The 13,956-nt window shown below is 45.0% G+C and overlaps 1 protein-coding gene across 1 annotated transcript in view; it reads left to right on the plus strand.

Annotated features, from left to right (window-relative positions):
* The window catches only part of CAD (carbamoyl-phosphate synthetase 2, aspartate transcarbamylase, and dihydroorotase), an 85,987-nt gene extending 75,938 nt beyond the window's left edge, over positions 1–10,049 (plus strand). The window contains exons 40-44 of the mRNA XM_070734979.1: positions 933–1,058; positions 3,434–3,589; positions 4,345–4,446; positions 8,078–8,172; positions 9,414–10,049. Of these exons, the coding sequence (XP_070591080.1) occupies positions 933–1,058; positions 3,434–3,589; positions 4,345–4,446; positions 8,078–8,172; positions 9,414–9,516 (582 nt within the window). The 3' untranslated portion in view covers positions 9,517–10,049. The remainder of the gene's footprint in view (positions 1–932; positions 1,059–3,433; positions 3,590–4,344; positions 4,447–8,077; positions 8,173–9,413) is intronic.
* Positions 10,050–13,956: the final 3,907 nt, after the last annotated feature.

Consider the following 13,956-nt stretch of genomic DNA (forward strand, 5'->3'; position numbering starts at 1 on the left):
TCTCTTAAATCCTTCTGCAACACTGCAATCCTAGTTTTGAAAGTTATTTGTGAGTACCTGTTCAGGCTGAGAATTAATGACTTGAATTAATGACTTCTTTTGGACACTTGTTATCAGCTATGCCCATAACGCTGGACTTTTGGCAGTCAAATTGACATTCCTCTGATTTCATTGCTATTTCCAGCACGTTTCTTTGTAAATAGACCAATATACATAGTGACTTTATTTATTTATTCATTCGTTCCTTCCTTCATTCATTCATTCATTCATTCACTCATTCATTAGATTTGTATGCCGCCCCTCTCCGCTGACTCGGGGCGGCTCACAGCAGTGACAAAAACAATATACATTGACAAATCTAATAATTCAAAATCTAAAATAACACTTGTACATTTAAAATCTAAAAGCAAGGAACCCCAATATAAAAAACATACATACAGTCATATCATGCACTAAAACTACATAGGCAGGGGGAGATGTCTCAGTTCCCCCACACTTGACGACAGAGGTGGGTTTTAAGGAGTTTACGAAAGGCAAGGAGGGTAGGGGCAGTTCTAATCTCTGGAGGGAGCTGATTCCAGAGGGTCGGGGCCACCACAGAGAAGGCTCTTCCCCTGGGTCCCGCCAGACGACAATGTTTAGTCGACGGGACCCGGAGAAGACCAACTCTTTGGGACCTGACCGGTCGCTGGGATTCGTGCGGCAGAAGGCTTTGCTTCCGACTCTTCATTGGGGCTTAATTACTGCTAATTAACCGGACTGGACAGAACAGTTTCCCATAAGAAAATACTTGGGAATCACTGAGGCAGATTTGCTGGTTTCTGATTAAGAACAATTTACATGGAAACCACAAAGGGTTTATGAAGTGACTGAATAAGAAAATGAGTCAAATGCTCATTTTAATGGCTTCTTCCCCTCCCATTTTATACCAGCTGGCTGCCAAACATTGCCGCAAACCTGTGATCAATGCAGGTGATGGAGTTGGCGAACACCCCACTCAAGGTCTGCTGGACATCTTCACCATCCGTGAAGAGTTGGGGACTGTCAATGGCATGACGGTAAGTAAAGTTGTGGCCTTATTTCCTGTCAGAGTTAATTTTAGAAATTGCGTTGGAAGTGGGAAAGATCTCAGGCATTGTTCTGCTGGGCTCTCTGGTAGAAGCCTCCCGAAAATTCAAGGGTACAAATTTCAGACACACACACACACACGTTTGAAAATTCAAAACAATGTTCTTCATCACAAAATGCAAAATAAACTAAGCACTCTTTTTGTATTGCAAAGAGCACTCTTCCCAAAACAACTGGGTAGTCTGTACAATTTCCCTTAAGCAGTCATTAAGTACTTAGCTAGCAGCTGTGAAGAAACTTCATACCCCTTCTTCTTCCAACGAAGTGAGACACGCACACATTGCTCTGCTTTGGTTTCAAAGGTGTGAAAAAGCAACAAAGTCCAGCAACACAAGATTCCTGACGAACTCCAATCAGATATTCTTCCACAACGGCCAAACCCACATGCTGCTATTTATAGCAGCAGCCCTAATTACTGGAGCCCCACCCAAACACAGGTGGCCTCCCTTATTTCCTGTAATATGTTCTTACTTGGTCTCTTCTACGTATAATTCTGCGCTTGCGTGGGTCCAAAACGTCATCATCTGAATCAACGGAAGATAAGGGAGATTGACTACCTGGGCTGTGTGCCAAGCCCTCCTCTGCCGAGTCACTCCCACCTTCTTCTTCGTCCGAGGAAACTAAACTCTGAACTGATTCTGTCGGCAATAACACAGGCCTGTGACATGTTGAATTTTCCCCTGCATCCACCTCCCCATTCCCTGGGGCAGGAGCTGGGCCAGAGCCAACCACAACAGGCACTGGAAAGGTTCCAGAATAAAGACACTACAACAGGAGTTCTTTCTTCAGAAGAGTTTTACTTCTTCTTAGTATCAAAACTATATACCCTATACCAGTGATGGCAAGCTTTTTTCCTCAGGTGCCGAAAGAGCGTGGGCACACACTATCGCAAATGTGCAAGTGCCCACACTCATAATTCAATGCCTGGGGAGGGCAAAAACAGCTCCTCCCGCCTCCTGAAGGCCCTCTGGAGGCTGGAAACAGCCTATTTCCCAACTTCTGGTGGGCCCAGTAGGCTCATGTTTCGCTCTCTCCAGACTCCAAAGGCTTCCCTGGAGCAGAGGGAGGGTAGAAATGCCCTCCCCATCCACCGGAGGCTCTCTGGAAGCCAAAAGTGCCCTCCCAGAGCCTCTGTGCAAGACAAAAATCAGCTGGCTGGCACACACATGCACGTTGGAGCTGAGCTAGGGCAATGGCTCGCATGCCAGCAGATATGGCTCCATGTGCCACCTGTGGCACCCGTGCCATAGGTTCACCATGACTGCTCTATACTATTTTACAGAACACCTAATCAGACTATTTCACTAGACGACTCTACCACTACTAAGCATAAACTACTACAAACCACAGACCACTCACTGACCAACAGACTAACCATGAACCATACACAACAGACTACACCTATGCAAAGGCGCATTACAATATATACAGGTATTGACCAATCAGATCATAGCACATTCCGCTGATACACCATGACTCAGCATTCCTTATACTTTACATTAATTATTATTATTATTATTATTATTATTATTATTATTATTATTATTATTATTAATTAGATTTGTATGCCGCTCCTCTCCGCAGACTCGGGGCGGCTCACAACAGTGATAAAAACAGTATACAATGACTAATCTAATATTAAAAGTCTATAATAATAAATCTAACATTAAAAGTCTAAAAACCCCCATTGTTTAAAAATCATACATACAACATACCATACATCAAACTGCATAGGCAAGGGTAAATATCTCAGTTCCCCCATGCCTGACAACAGGTGGGTTTTAAGGAGTTTACGAAAGGCAAGGAGGGTCGGGGCAATCCTAATCTCCAGGGGGAGCTGGTTCCAGAGGGTTGGGGCCGCCACAGAGAAGGCTCTTCCCCTGGGTCCAGCCAGACGACATTGTTTAGTCGACGGGACCCGGAGAAGGCCAACTCTGTGGGGCCTAATTGACCGCTGGGATTCGTGCAGCGGGAGGCAGTCTCGCAGATATTCTGGTCCGGTGCCATGAAGGGCTTTATAGGTCATAACCAACACTTTGAATTGTGACCGGAAACTGATCGGCAACCAATGCAGACTGTGGAGTGTTGGTGTAACATGGGCATACCTAGGGAAGCCCATGATTGCTCTCGCAGCTGCATTATGCATGATCTGGAGTTTCCGAACACTCTTCAAAGGTAGCCCCATGTAGAGAGCGTACCTGGAGTTTTACATCAGGCTGTAAATCCTGACATTTCCAATACTTTTGTCTGCATGCTTGCTTTCCACACATCAGGAAACCTCATGAGCTTCTTCCCTCTTTTCCAGATCACCATGGTGGGAGACCTGAAGCATGGGCGCACGGTCCACTCTCTTGCCCGCCTTCTGACCTTGTACCGTGTCAGCTTGCGCTATGTTACTCCTCCCAACCTGCGCATGCCCTCCGATATCTTCGACTTCGTAGCCTCCAAGGGAATCAAACAGGTGAAGATGGGGAGAGGGGGGCAGTTTACCCTCATGGGTTCTTAATAATAATAATAATTTATTAGATTTGTATGCCGCCCCTCTCCGAGGACTCGTAGCGTCTCACAGCAACAATAAAATACAATAGAATACAAATCCAATATAAACTATATTTAAAAACCCGTATTATTAAATACTAACAATTCTAAAACAGTCACACCAATCTCAAATGTTTGAGTCACAAAAAGTGAGGGGGGGGAATTAATTCCCCCATGCTTGGCGGCATAGATGGGTCTTCAAAATTTTGCGGAAGGCAAGGAGGGTGGGGGCAATTCGACTCTCTGGGGGGGAGTTGATTCCAGAGGGGTGGGGCCGCCACAGACAAGGTTCTTCTCCTATGTCCTGCCAGATGACATTGTTTAGTTGACGGGACCCGGAGAAGGCCAACTCTCTGGGACCTAATCGGCCACTGGGATTCATGTGGCAGAAGGCGGTCCCGTAGGTATTCTGGCCCGATGCCATGTAGGGCTTTATAGGTCATTACCAACACTTTGAATTGTGACCGGAAACTGATCGGCAGCCAATACAAACCGCGGAGTGTTGACGAAACATGGGCGTACCTAGGGAGGCCCATGATAGCTCGCGCGGCCGCATTCTGCACGATCTGAAGGTTCCGAACACTTTTCAAAGGTAGCCCCATGCACAGAGCGTTGCAGTAGTCGAGCGTTGCAGTAGTTCTTGGTTCCATTGCGTGATATTGATTGTTTCTTTCCCAGGAGGAGTTTGAGAACATTGAAGAGGCTCTACCAGACACGGATGTTCTTTACATGACTCGCATCCAGAAGGAGCGCTTTGCTTCAGTCCAGGAATATGAGATGGTAGGTGGAAAGCACCCACTTTATAATATGTAAATAGATATATTGCTCTTGAGTTAAAATGGTATATACAAAATATGCCCCCATTTTGGTGGAGGGGTATGAATGTTGTCTGGTGGCGGGCACTTAAATACTGAGCCCATTGTTATATGTTGTGTGAATATTTTAATGTTATTGTTATTGATATTATATTGATGTTATTGTTATCTGTATAGTCTGGAGGACAGAAGGAAAAGGGGGGACATGATCGAAACATTTAAATATGTTAAAGGGTTAAATAAGGTCCAGGAGGTAAGTGTTTTTAATAGAAAAGTGAACACAAGAACAAGGGGACACAATCTGAAGTTAGTTGGGGGAAAGATCAAAAGCACCATGAGAAAATATTATTTTACTGAAAGAGTAGTAGATCCTTGGAACAAACTTCCAGCAGACGTGGTTGCTAAATCCACAGTAACTGAATTTAAACATGCCTGGGATAAACATATATCCATCCTAAGATAAAATACAGAAAATAGTATAAGGACAGACTAGATGGATCATGAGGTCTTTTTCTGCCGTCAGTCTTCTATGTTTCTATGATATTTAAAAAATTAATAAAAATATTTAATAATTTTAAAAAAGGAATATGAGATGGTAGGTGGAAAGCACCCAGATGACCTGTCCTCCAAGTCAGTGTTTCCCAACCTTTTTTGAGCCGCGGCACATTATTCATGTTTTCAAAATTCTGGGGAACACTGAAGGGGGGGCGGGGGGGCTAAAGAAAAGTTTGGACAAAAAAAATATCTCTTCCTCCATTTCACTCTATTTCTCCCTCCCTCTTTCTCTCTCTTCCTTCCTTCCCTTCTTTCTCTCCATCCCTCTTTCTTTCTTCCTCTCTTTTTTGCTCTCTTTCTCTCTCCCTCCTTCCCTCCCTCTATGTCTTTCCCTCTCCCTCCTTCCCCCTTTCTTTCTCTCTCTCTCTTGCTTTCTTTCCCTCTCTTTCTCTTGCTTTCTTTCTCTCATTCTCTCTCCCCTCCTTTTCTCTCTCTCTCTTTCTCTCTCGTTCACCACGCCAGCAACAGAGAGAAAAAGAAATAGTGAGAGAGAGCCGGAGAGAGAGTGGAGTGCGCAGCAGCCATCAGCCTCCTCGCCCTCCCAGACATCCCCAGCGCCCGGCCTCGCGCCGCCTCCCGTTAGCCCGGCCGAAAGCCACACAGTCCCGGACTCCTGGATCGCTCGCTTCTCCGGCCAGCGCGGCGCTTTCCTGGGCAGATGGCTTTGCTGACCGGAGAAGCGAGCGATCCGGGAGTCCGGGACTGTGTGGCTTTGCGCCATGAAGAGAAAACGGCAGCAGGGAAAAGTCGGCCGTTTTCTCTTCATGGCGCAAAGCCACACAGTTCCAGACTCCCGGATCGCTCGCTTCTCCGGCCAGCGCGGCGCTTTCCTGGGCAGATGGCTTTGCTGACCGGAGAAGCGAGCGATCCGGGAGTCTGGGACTGTGTGGCTTTGCGCCATGAAGAGAAAACGGCAGCAGGGAAAAGTCGGCCGTTTTCTCTTCATGGCGCAAAGCCACACGGTCCCGGACTCCCGGATTGCTCGCCCCAAGGCAGGAGGCGGCGGCGGAGGAGAGTGGGCGGATCGGGCGGGCAATGGGGCAGGGCGGAGAAGCCAGGGGCGCGTTTGGCCGGAGGCACCGTGGGGAGGCAGGGGCAGGGAGGTGCGGCAGTAGGTGCCTCCGGCCAAACGCGCCCCTGGCTTCTCCGCCCTGCCCCATTGCCCGGCCGATCCGCCCACTCTCCTCCGCCGCCTCTCGCCGCGGCACACCTGACGTTGTCTCGCGGCACACTAGTGTGCCGCGGCACACCGGTTGGGAAACGCTGTTGTAGGTATTCTGGTCCGATGCCATGTAGAGCTTTATAGGTCATTACCAACACTTTGAATTGTGACCGGAAACTGATCGGCAACCAATGCAGACTGCGGAGTGTTGGTGTAACATGGGCATACTTGGGGAAGCCCATGATTGCTCTCGCAGCTGCATTCTGCACGATCTGAAGTTTCCGAACACTCTTCAAAGGTAGCCCCATGTAGAGAGCGTTACAGTAGTCGAGCCTCGAGGTGAACACTTTGAATCGTGACCGGAAACTGATCGGCAGCCAGTGCAAGCGGCTTGCATGCCCGCAGATATGAATCCACATGCCACAGGTTCGCCATCATGGGCCTACTTCGTACATTAGTTTAACAAATCCTCGGCTTGGTCTCTTCAGTGGGTTGAATCTGTTAAGTCCTCAACTTACAACCCCGCCAAAAACGCAAAGTCCTCGACTTACGACGGGCCAAGAAGGCTGATGCTGAAGCCTGAGTGGCTAAGCACAAGAGGACTTTCGAGCGGGAAGTTAAAGCATTGTGACAGCCGCACTCTAAAAGGATCTTTCAGAAGTCTGTTCGCTGTTCTATTTAACCTGAGCTGGAGTGGTGCTAGAAATGCCAGAATAAAAGTTCCCTGTTTAAAAAAGTCAAGTCTCTGCCCAAGACTCACCTATCCAACAGAATCCATGTTTCCCGAGGGCTCAAAATGTGGACTCTCCAACTAAATGGTCAAAGCAATGGAAACTGCAGTTTAATGTTTCCAAATGTAAAATAATGCACTTGGGGAAAAGGAATCCTCAATCTGAGTATTGTATTGGCAGTTCTGTGTTGGCAAATACTTCAAAAGAAAAGGATTTAGGGGTAGTGATTTCTGACAGTCTCAAAATGGGTGAACAGTGCAGTCAGGCGGTAGGGAAAGCAAGTAGGATGCTTGGCTGCATAGCTAGAGGTATAACAAGCAGGAAGAGGGAGATTATGATCCCACTATATAGAATGCTGGTGAGACCACATTTGGAATACTGTGTTCAGTTCTGGAGACCTCACCTACAAAAAGATATTGACAAAATTGAACGGGTCCAAAGACGGGCTACAAGAATGGTGGGAGGTCTTATGCATAAAACGTATCAGGAAAGACTTAATGAACTCAATCTGTATAGTCTGGAGGACAGAAGGAAAAGGGGGAACATGATCGAAACATTTAAATATATTAAAGGGTTAAATAAGGTCCAGGAGGGAAGTGTTTTTAATAGGAAAGTGAACACAAGAACAAGGGGACACAATCTGAAGTTAGTTGGGGGAAAGACCAAAAGCAACATGAGAAAATATTATTTTACTGAAAGAGTAGTAGATCCTTGGAACAAACTTCCAGCAGACGTGGTAGATAAATCCACAGTAACTGAATTTAAACATGCCTGGGATAAACATATATCCATCCTAAGATAAAATACAGAAAATAGTATAAGGGCAGACTAGATGGACCATGAGGTCTTTTTCTGCCGTCAGACTTCTATGTTTCTATGTTTCTAAATTCATTCCCGACTACTTGGAGCAACACACAGGCTGAGTATTATGAAACGTATTTTGAAAAAGATGGGATAGAGCGGCTAACAACCAAGAACCTATTCATGTGTTTAGAAAATGGGGTTTTTAAAAAATTTTAGACAGTAATTTAGATTTGTTGTAAATTGTTTTCACTTTGTTGTGAGCCGCCCCGAGTCTGCGGAGAGGGGCGGCATACAAATCTAAATCATAAATAAATAAATAAAAATAAAATGTCTTTCCTTTCTAGTGTTTTGGACAATTTATCTTGACACCACACATCATGACCCGGGCCAAGAAGAAGATGGTGGTGATGCATCCAATGCCCCGTGTCAATGAAATCAGGTGCTAATCCTATCTCAGTCCATTAATGTTCTCCTGGAATATAAAATATGCCACGCTTGGGTAAGATTTTCTTCCAAGAAATTTCTACCCAGCCTAAATGCAAAAAAAAAAAAGGCTCAATCCTTGATGCTTGGGGAATGGTAAGCAGCAGCTCACATTTATCTCTATCTGAAAAGTAGAACAAAGCCTTACTTCTGTTCTAGGTCAAGTTAAACGTCCTGGGTTGTTAAGGTTGTTATGGGCATCAAAACTCTTAGTTCAGAAAGTCCTATCAAAAACAAGCATTTCTGCTTGATCAAACTACCATTCTTATTGAGTAAAGCAGTGGTCTCTTTTACAAGACTATGCAGGGGAGGAGAGTAAATTTGGTGGTGGTGATGAGGGATTATTTATTTATTTATTCATTCATTCATTATTTTATCTATCTATCTATCTATCTATCTATCTATCTATCTATCTATCTATCTATCTATCTATTTATTTAATTGGATTTATATGCCGCCCCTCTCCGAAGACTCGGGGCAGCTTACAACAAATTTAAAAAGAACAATACAATATAATCATCTAAATCCAATTAATTTAAAAAACTAAGTGTACCCATTTATAAAACCCAGTATTGTTAAAAAGACCACTCATACCCATTCACACAACAACCATACGTAATATTTATCGGCCAGGGGGTTAGAGTCCAATCGCCCCAAACCTGGCGGCATAAATGAGTCTTAAGACTTTTGCGGAAGGCAAGGAGGGTGGGGGGAGTAAGAATCTCTGGGGGGGAGCTGATTCCAGAGGGCCGGGGGCCCCCACAGAGAAGGCTCATCCCCTAGGCCTCGCCAAGCAACGTTGTCTAGTTCGGTGTTTCCCAACCTTGGCAACTTCAAGATATCTGGACTTCAACTCCCAGCATTCGCTGGCTGGGGAATTCTGGGAGTTGAAGTCCAAATACCTTCAAGTGGCCAAGGTTGGGAAACACTGGTCTAGTTGACGGGACCTGAAGAAGGCCAACTCTGTGGGACCTAACCGGTCACTGGGATTCATGTGGCAGAAGGTGGTCCCGCAGGTAATCTGGCCCAATGCCATGTAGGGCTTCATAGGTCATAACCAACTCTTTGAATGCCGTCTGGAAACCAATTGGGAGCCAATGCATGGAGTGCTGGAGAGATATGGGCAGACCAAGGCAGGCCCATGACTGCTCTCATTACCAACGCTTTTAATCCTTATCTCTTGGCATCTCTTTCTAGTGTGGAGGTGGACTCGGATCCCCGCGCGGCCTACTTCCGGCAGGCAGAAAACGGCATGTATATCCGCATGGCACTCTTGGCCACCGTGCTTGGTCGGTACTGACCCTTGCCTGTTGCAGCCCAGACTGCACATGAAGAGGGTATTCAATTTTGGCCCCCTCGGTCAGCTGTCTCACCTCATATGCAAGTTGACGACTCTTTGACTGAGTTTATGCTCACTTTGTGCTACCAAAGACCAAATAATACTCTTGGTGTGGCGGGATTTCTGCCATCGGGAGTGACAGAGCAAAAATCAGGAGCTCAGGAAAGGAAGCTGACTCCTTTCTTTCTCTTCAGTTCTTGTCTTCCACGGTCCTGTTTCTGGAATGTTGTGCTAAGGAGACGCTTTGTCCGATACAATTCCTCATTCTACTTTTCTTCAGTCCGAGTTCTCTCAAATTGCTGCTCCTCTCATTTGGATCCTATCCATTAGGCGAAGGGGGGGAGGAATAGGTTTTTCAGTGGCTGTGCAGAATACAGATTGTTTTTCCAAGGCTGAGAAGCACTCTTGGCTATCATGTGAGCATCCTTCTCATCTGTGAACCAAACTGACGCCTTTGGGATGTTTTTAAAGAAAAAATAAAGTATTGAATACAACCTGTGCCGGTTGCTTGTATTTTGGGGAGCTGTTCGAAAAGAAATTGAATACACGTCTTCCTGCAAATCAACGAAAGGAGAAGGGTAATGCTTTCATATCCCAAGAGACCCTTGCAAAGAAAGGAAGGCAGGCAGGCAGGTAAGCATTGCTGGATGGACAACAGCACATTGGATCCCTGAAGGGCAAACAGGATATATAGCCTTACCTTATAAGTAGAAAAAGAGAAGAATCACATTTGATGACTGATGCAAGAAATGGGGAAATTGTATTACTGATTGATTCATTAATTCAGCGTTTCTCAAATAGTGGGGCATGGAGCGATGCCGGTGGGGGGGGGTGCGTGACCCTGGGGAACGTGCTTTTTTTGCCACAGGGTGTAGGGGGGGGTTTGCACCGAACAATAGCACACAGCACAGAGCAGGAGAATGAAGTGTAGATAACATACCCTTAAGAGACACCATGGGAAAATATTTAACAGGGAAGAAAAGAAAGGAGAGAGACGGAGATAATGAGACAAACATAAGTCTCCCAAAAGCTAAGGTGAGAAAATATGATGAAGCGTATGTAGCGCTTGGCTTCACTGTGACTATGGTGGGAGACGAGGAAAGACCGGTATGTTTACTATGTCTAAAAATGTTGGTTGTGGACAGCGTGAAACCAAATAAATTAAGGTGTCACTTAACCACATTATACCCCAATCACACTGATAAGCCGCTTGAGTTTTGTGCTGAATATTGTAAACAATCGTCCTGGCAGAGTTGGGGGAACACGAAATGTTTACTTCTTCCTGGGGAGGGCGTAACAAAAAATAATTGAGAAACACTGCATTAGTCATGCTGTTTTCCAATAGTAACTCAAGGTGGTATACAAGCGCTCTATCCTTGCTCCCCACAATAACTATTATACCATATGGGTGGGTAATCTGGTTTAAGAGAGAATAATTGGCCCACAATTACTTATTGAGTCCCTTTGCTAAGGAAACACAGCATGCGGACAAACCTCACTGGTTCATAAGGTGTGCTATTTTAACCAAGAACAGGTATCAAGGTTGTGACAGTTTTCAAGATTTATCTATTGATGATTATAATCCCAACCTGCTAACATATATGAATAAACATTACTACATGAAAACAGCTAAAACTGTATCAGCATAGATTTTAACCATCTTGAAAGGAAGTTCAAAATTTTGGTATCCATCGTTCAATTCATAGGGAAAAGGAAAGAAGAACACTGCAAATCAATGACTCATAATGTTAATGGAGATATTTAATTTTTGCATCTCCAGTTTGAGTTAATTAGATGAAAGATTGCTGGGAGAGAACCAGATAGCTAGTTTGGCTAGGACAGACATTTCCAAGAATTTACTTAATATTGTAACACTAGACATTTTCAATGGTGAAAAAAGTAAGGCTCTACATTTAGGCAAGAAAAATAAAATGCACAGGTACAGTATATGTGGTACCTTGCTCAATAGTGGTAAGGGAGAGAGATCTTGGAGTTTTGGTGGACAACCATTTAAATACGAGCCAGCAGTGTGCAGCAGCTGCCAAAGAAAGCCAACACAATTCTTGGCTACATAAACGGATAGAATCAAGATCACGTGAAGTGTTAATACTACTTTATAATGCCTTGGTATGGTCACACTTTGAATACTGCGTTCAGTTTTGGTCACCACGATGTAAAAATAAGATGTTGAGACTCTAGAAAGAGTGCAGAGAAGAGCAACAAAGATGATTAGGGGACTGGAGATTAAAATATAAAGAATAGAAACATTAAAAGACTGACTGCCTTAACCACACATTAAACTCTCTGATACAAGTTGTTTTATACTCCTGGCCACAAATTAGGATTGCAGGAACTGGGTATGTCTAGTTTAATGAAAAGAAGGACTAGGGGAGTCATGATAGCAGTGTTCCAATATCTCCAAGGCTGTCACAAAGAAGGAATCAAGCTATTCTCCAAAGCACATGAGTGTAGGACAGGAAGCATTAGATGGAAACAAATCAAGGAGAGAAGTATCTTAGAACTAAGAAGAAATTTCCTGATGGTTAGAACAATTAATCAGTGGAACAACTTGCCTCCAGAAGTTATGAATGCTCCAATGCTGGAAGTTTTTATGATGATAACCATTTGTCTAAAGTGGTGTAGGGTTTCCTGCCTAAGCAGGGGGTTGGACTAGAAGATCTCCAACGTCCCTTCCAACTCTGTTATTCTATATTCTAAATCACAACAAATACAATGCTAAATCTGAATAGTTCTATAAAATTATGGTGCACCAAGGTTGAAATTTTTCAATAATAAGATTGTTTAATTTAAAAAAAATACTAATTTCAGATGAGCTCTCTGAGCAATAAATATTTCACTGTTTCTAAACAACCCATTGTAGCTATAGTCTACATAAGTCTAATTAATTAATTAATTAATATATTCCACTAAGTCATATTTATAAACAAATCAGGAGTTTCAGAAGAAGACTTAGTGATGGCAACAGTACCATAGGAATTATGTAATTCTACAAGAATTTCCCAGCCATTTTATAGTTACCAAGATTGAGAAAGACTGCTTTACAGGAATGTATTTCCCATTATTTATTTAGTTATTTATTTATTTAGTTATTTATTTATTTATTTATTATTTAGATTTGTATGCCGCCCCTCTCCGCGGACTCGGGGCGGCTCACAACAAGGCATAAACAAATCGAACAAATCCAAATAATTTAAATATTTAAAAAAGTTTAAAAGAGAACCCCAATATACTAACAAACATACATACAAACATACCATGCATAAATTATATATGCCCGGGGGAGATGTTTCAATTCCCCCATGCCTGATGGCAAAGGTGGGTTTTAAGAACTTTACGGAAGGCAGGGAGAGTAGGGGCAGTTCTAATCTCCGGGGGGAGTTGGTTCCAGAGAGTCGGGGCCGCCACAGAGAAGGCTCTTCCCCTGGGGCCCGCCAACCGACATTGTTTAGTTGACGGGACCCGGAGAAGGCCCACTCTGTGGGACCTAATCGGTCGCTGGGATTCGTGCGGCAGGAGGCGGTCTCGGAGGTATTCTGGTCCAATGCCATGAAAGGCTTTAAAGGTCATAACCAACACTTTGAATTGTGACCGGAAATTGATCGGCAACCAATGCAGACTGTGGAGTGATGGTGAAACATGGGCATACCTAGGTAAGCCCATGACTGCTCTCGCAGCTGCATTTTGCACGATCTGAAGTTTCCGAACACTTTTCAAAGGTAGCCCCATGTAGAGAGCGTTACAGTAGTCGAACCTCGAGGTGATGAGGGCGTGAGTGACTGTGAGCAATGAGTCCCGGTCCAGATAGGGCCGCAACTGGTGCACCAGGCGAACCTGGGCAAACGCCCCCCTCGTCACAGCTGAAAGATGGTTCTCTAATGTGAGCTGTGGATCGAGGAGGACGCCCAAGTTGCGGACCCTCTCCGAGGGGGTCAATAATTCCCCCCCCAGGGTAATGGACGGACAGATGGAATTGTCCTTGGGAGGCAGGACCCACAGCCACTCTGTCTTATCCGGGTTGAGTTTGAGTCTGTTGACACCCATCCAGGCCCCAACAGCCTCCAGACACCGGCACATCACTTCCGCTGCTTCGTTGACTGGACATGGGGTGGAGATGTAAAGCTGGGTATCATCAGCGTACTGATGATACCTCACCCCATGCCCTCGGATGATCTCACCCAGCGGTTTCATGTAGATATTAAATAGCAGGGGGGAGAGGACCGACCCCTGACGCACCCCACAAGGGAGTCGACCTCTGACCCCCCACTAACACCGACTGCGACCGGCCGGAGAGGTAGGAGGAGAACCACTGAAGAACAGTGCCCCCCACTCCAAACCCCTCCAGCCGGTGCAGAAGGATACCATGGTCGATGGTATCGAAAG

The sequence above is a fragment of the Erythrolamprus reginae genome, chromosome 1 (assembly GCF_031021105.1).
Source record: "Erythrolamprus reginae isolate rEryReg1 chromosome 1, rEryReg1.hap1, whole genome shotgun sequence".
Classification (NCBI taxonomy): Eukaryota; Metazoa; Chordata; class Lepidosauria; order Squamata; family Dipsadidae; genus Erythrolamprus; species Erythrolamprus reginae.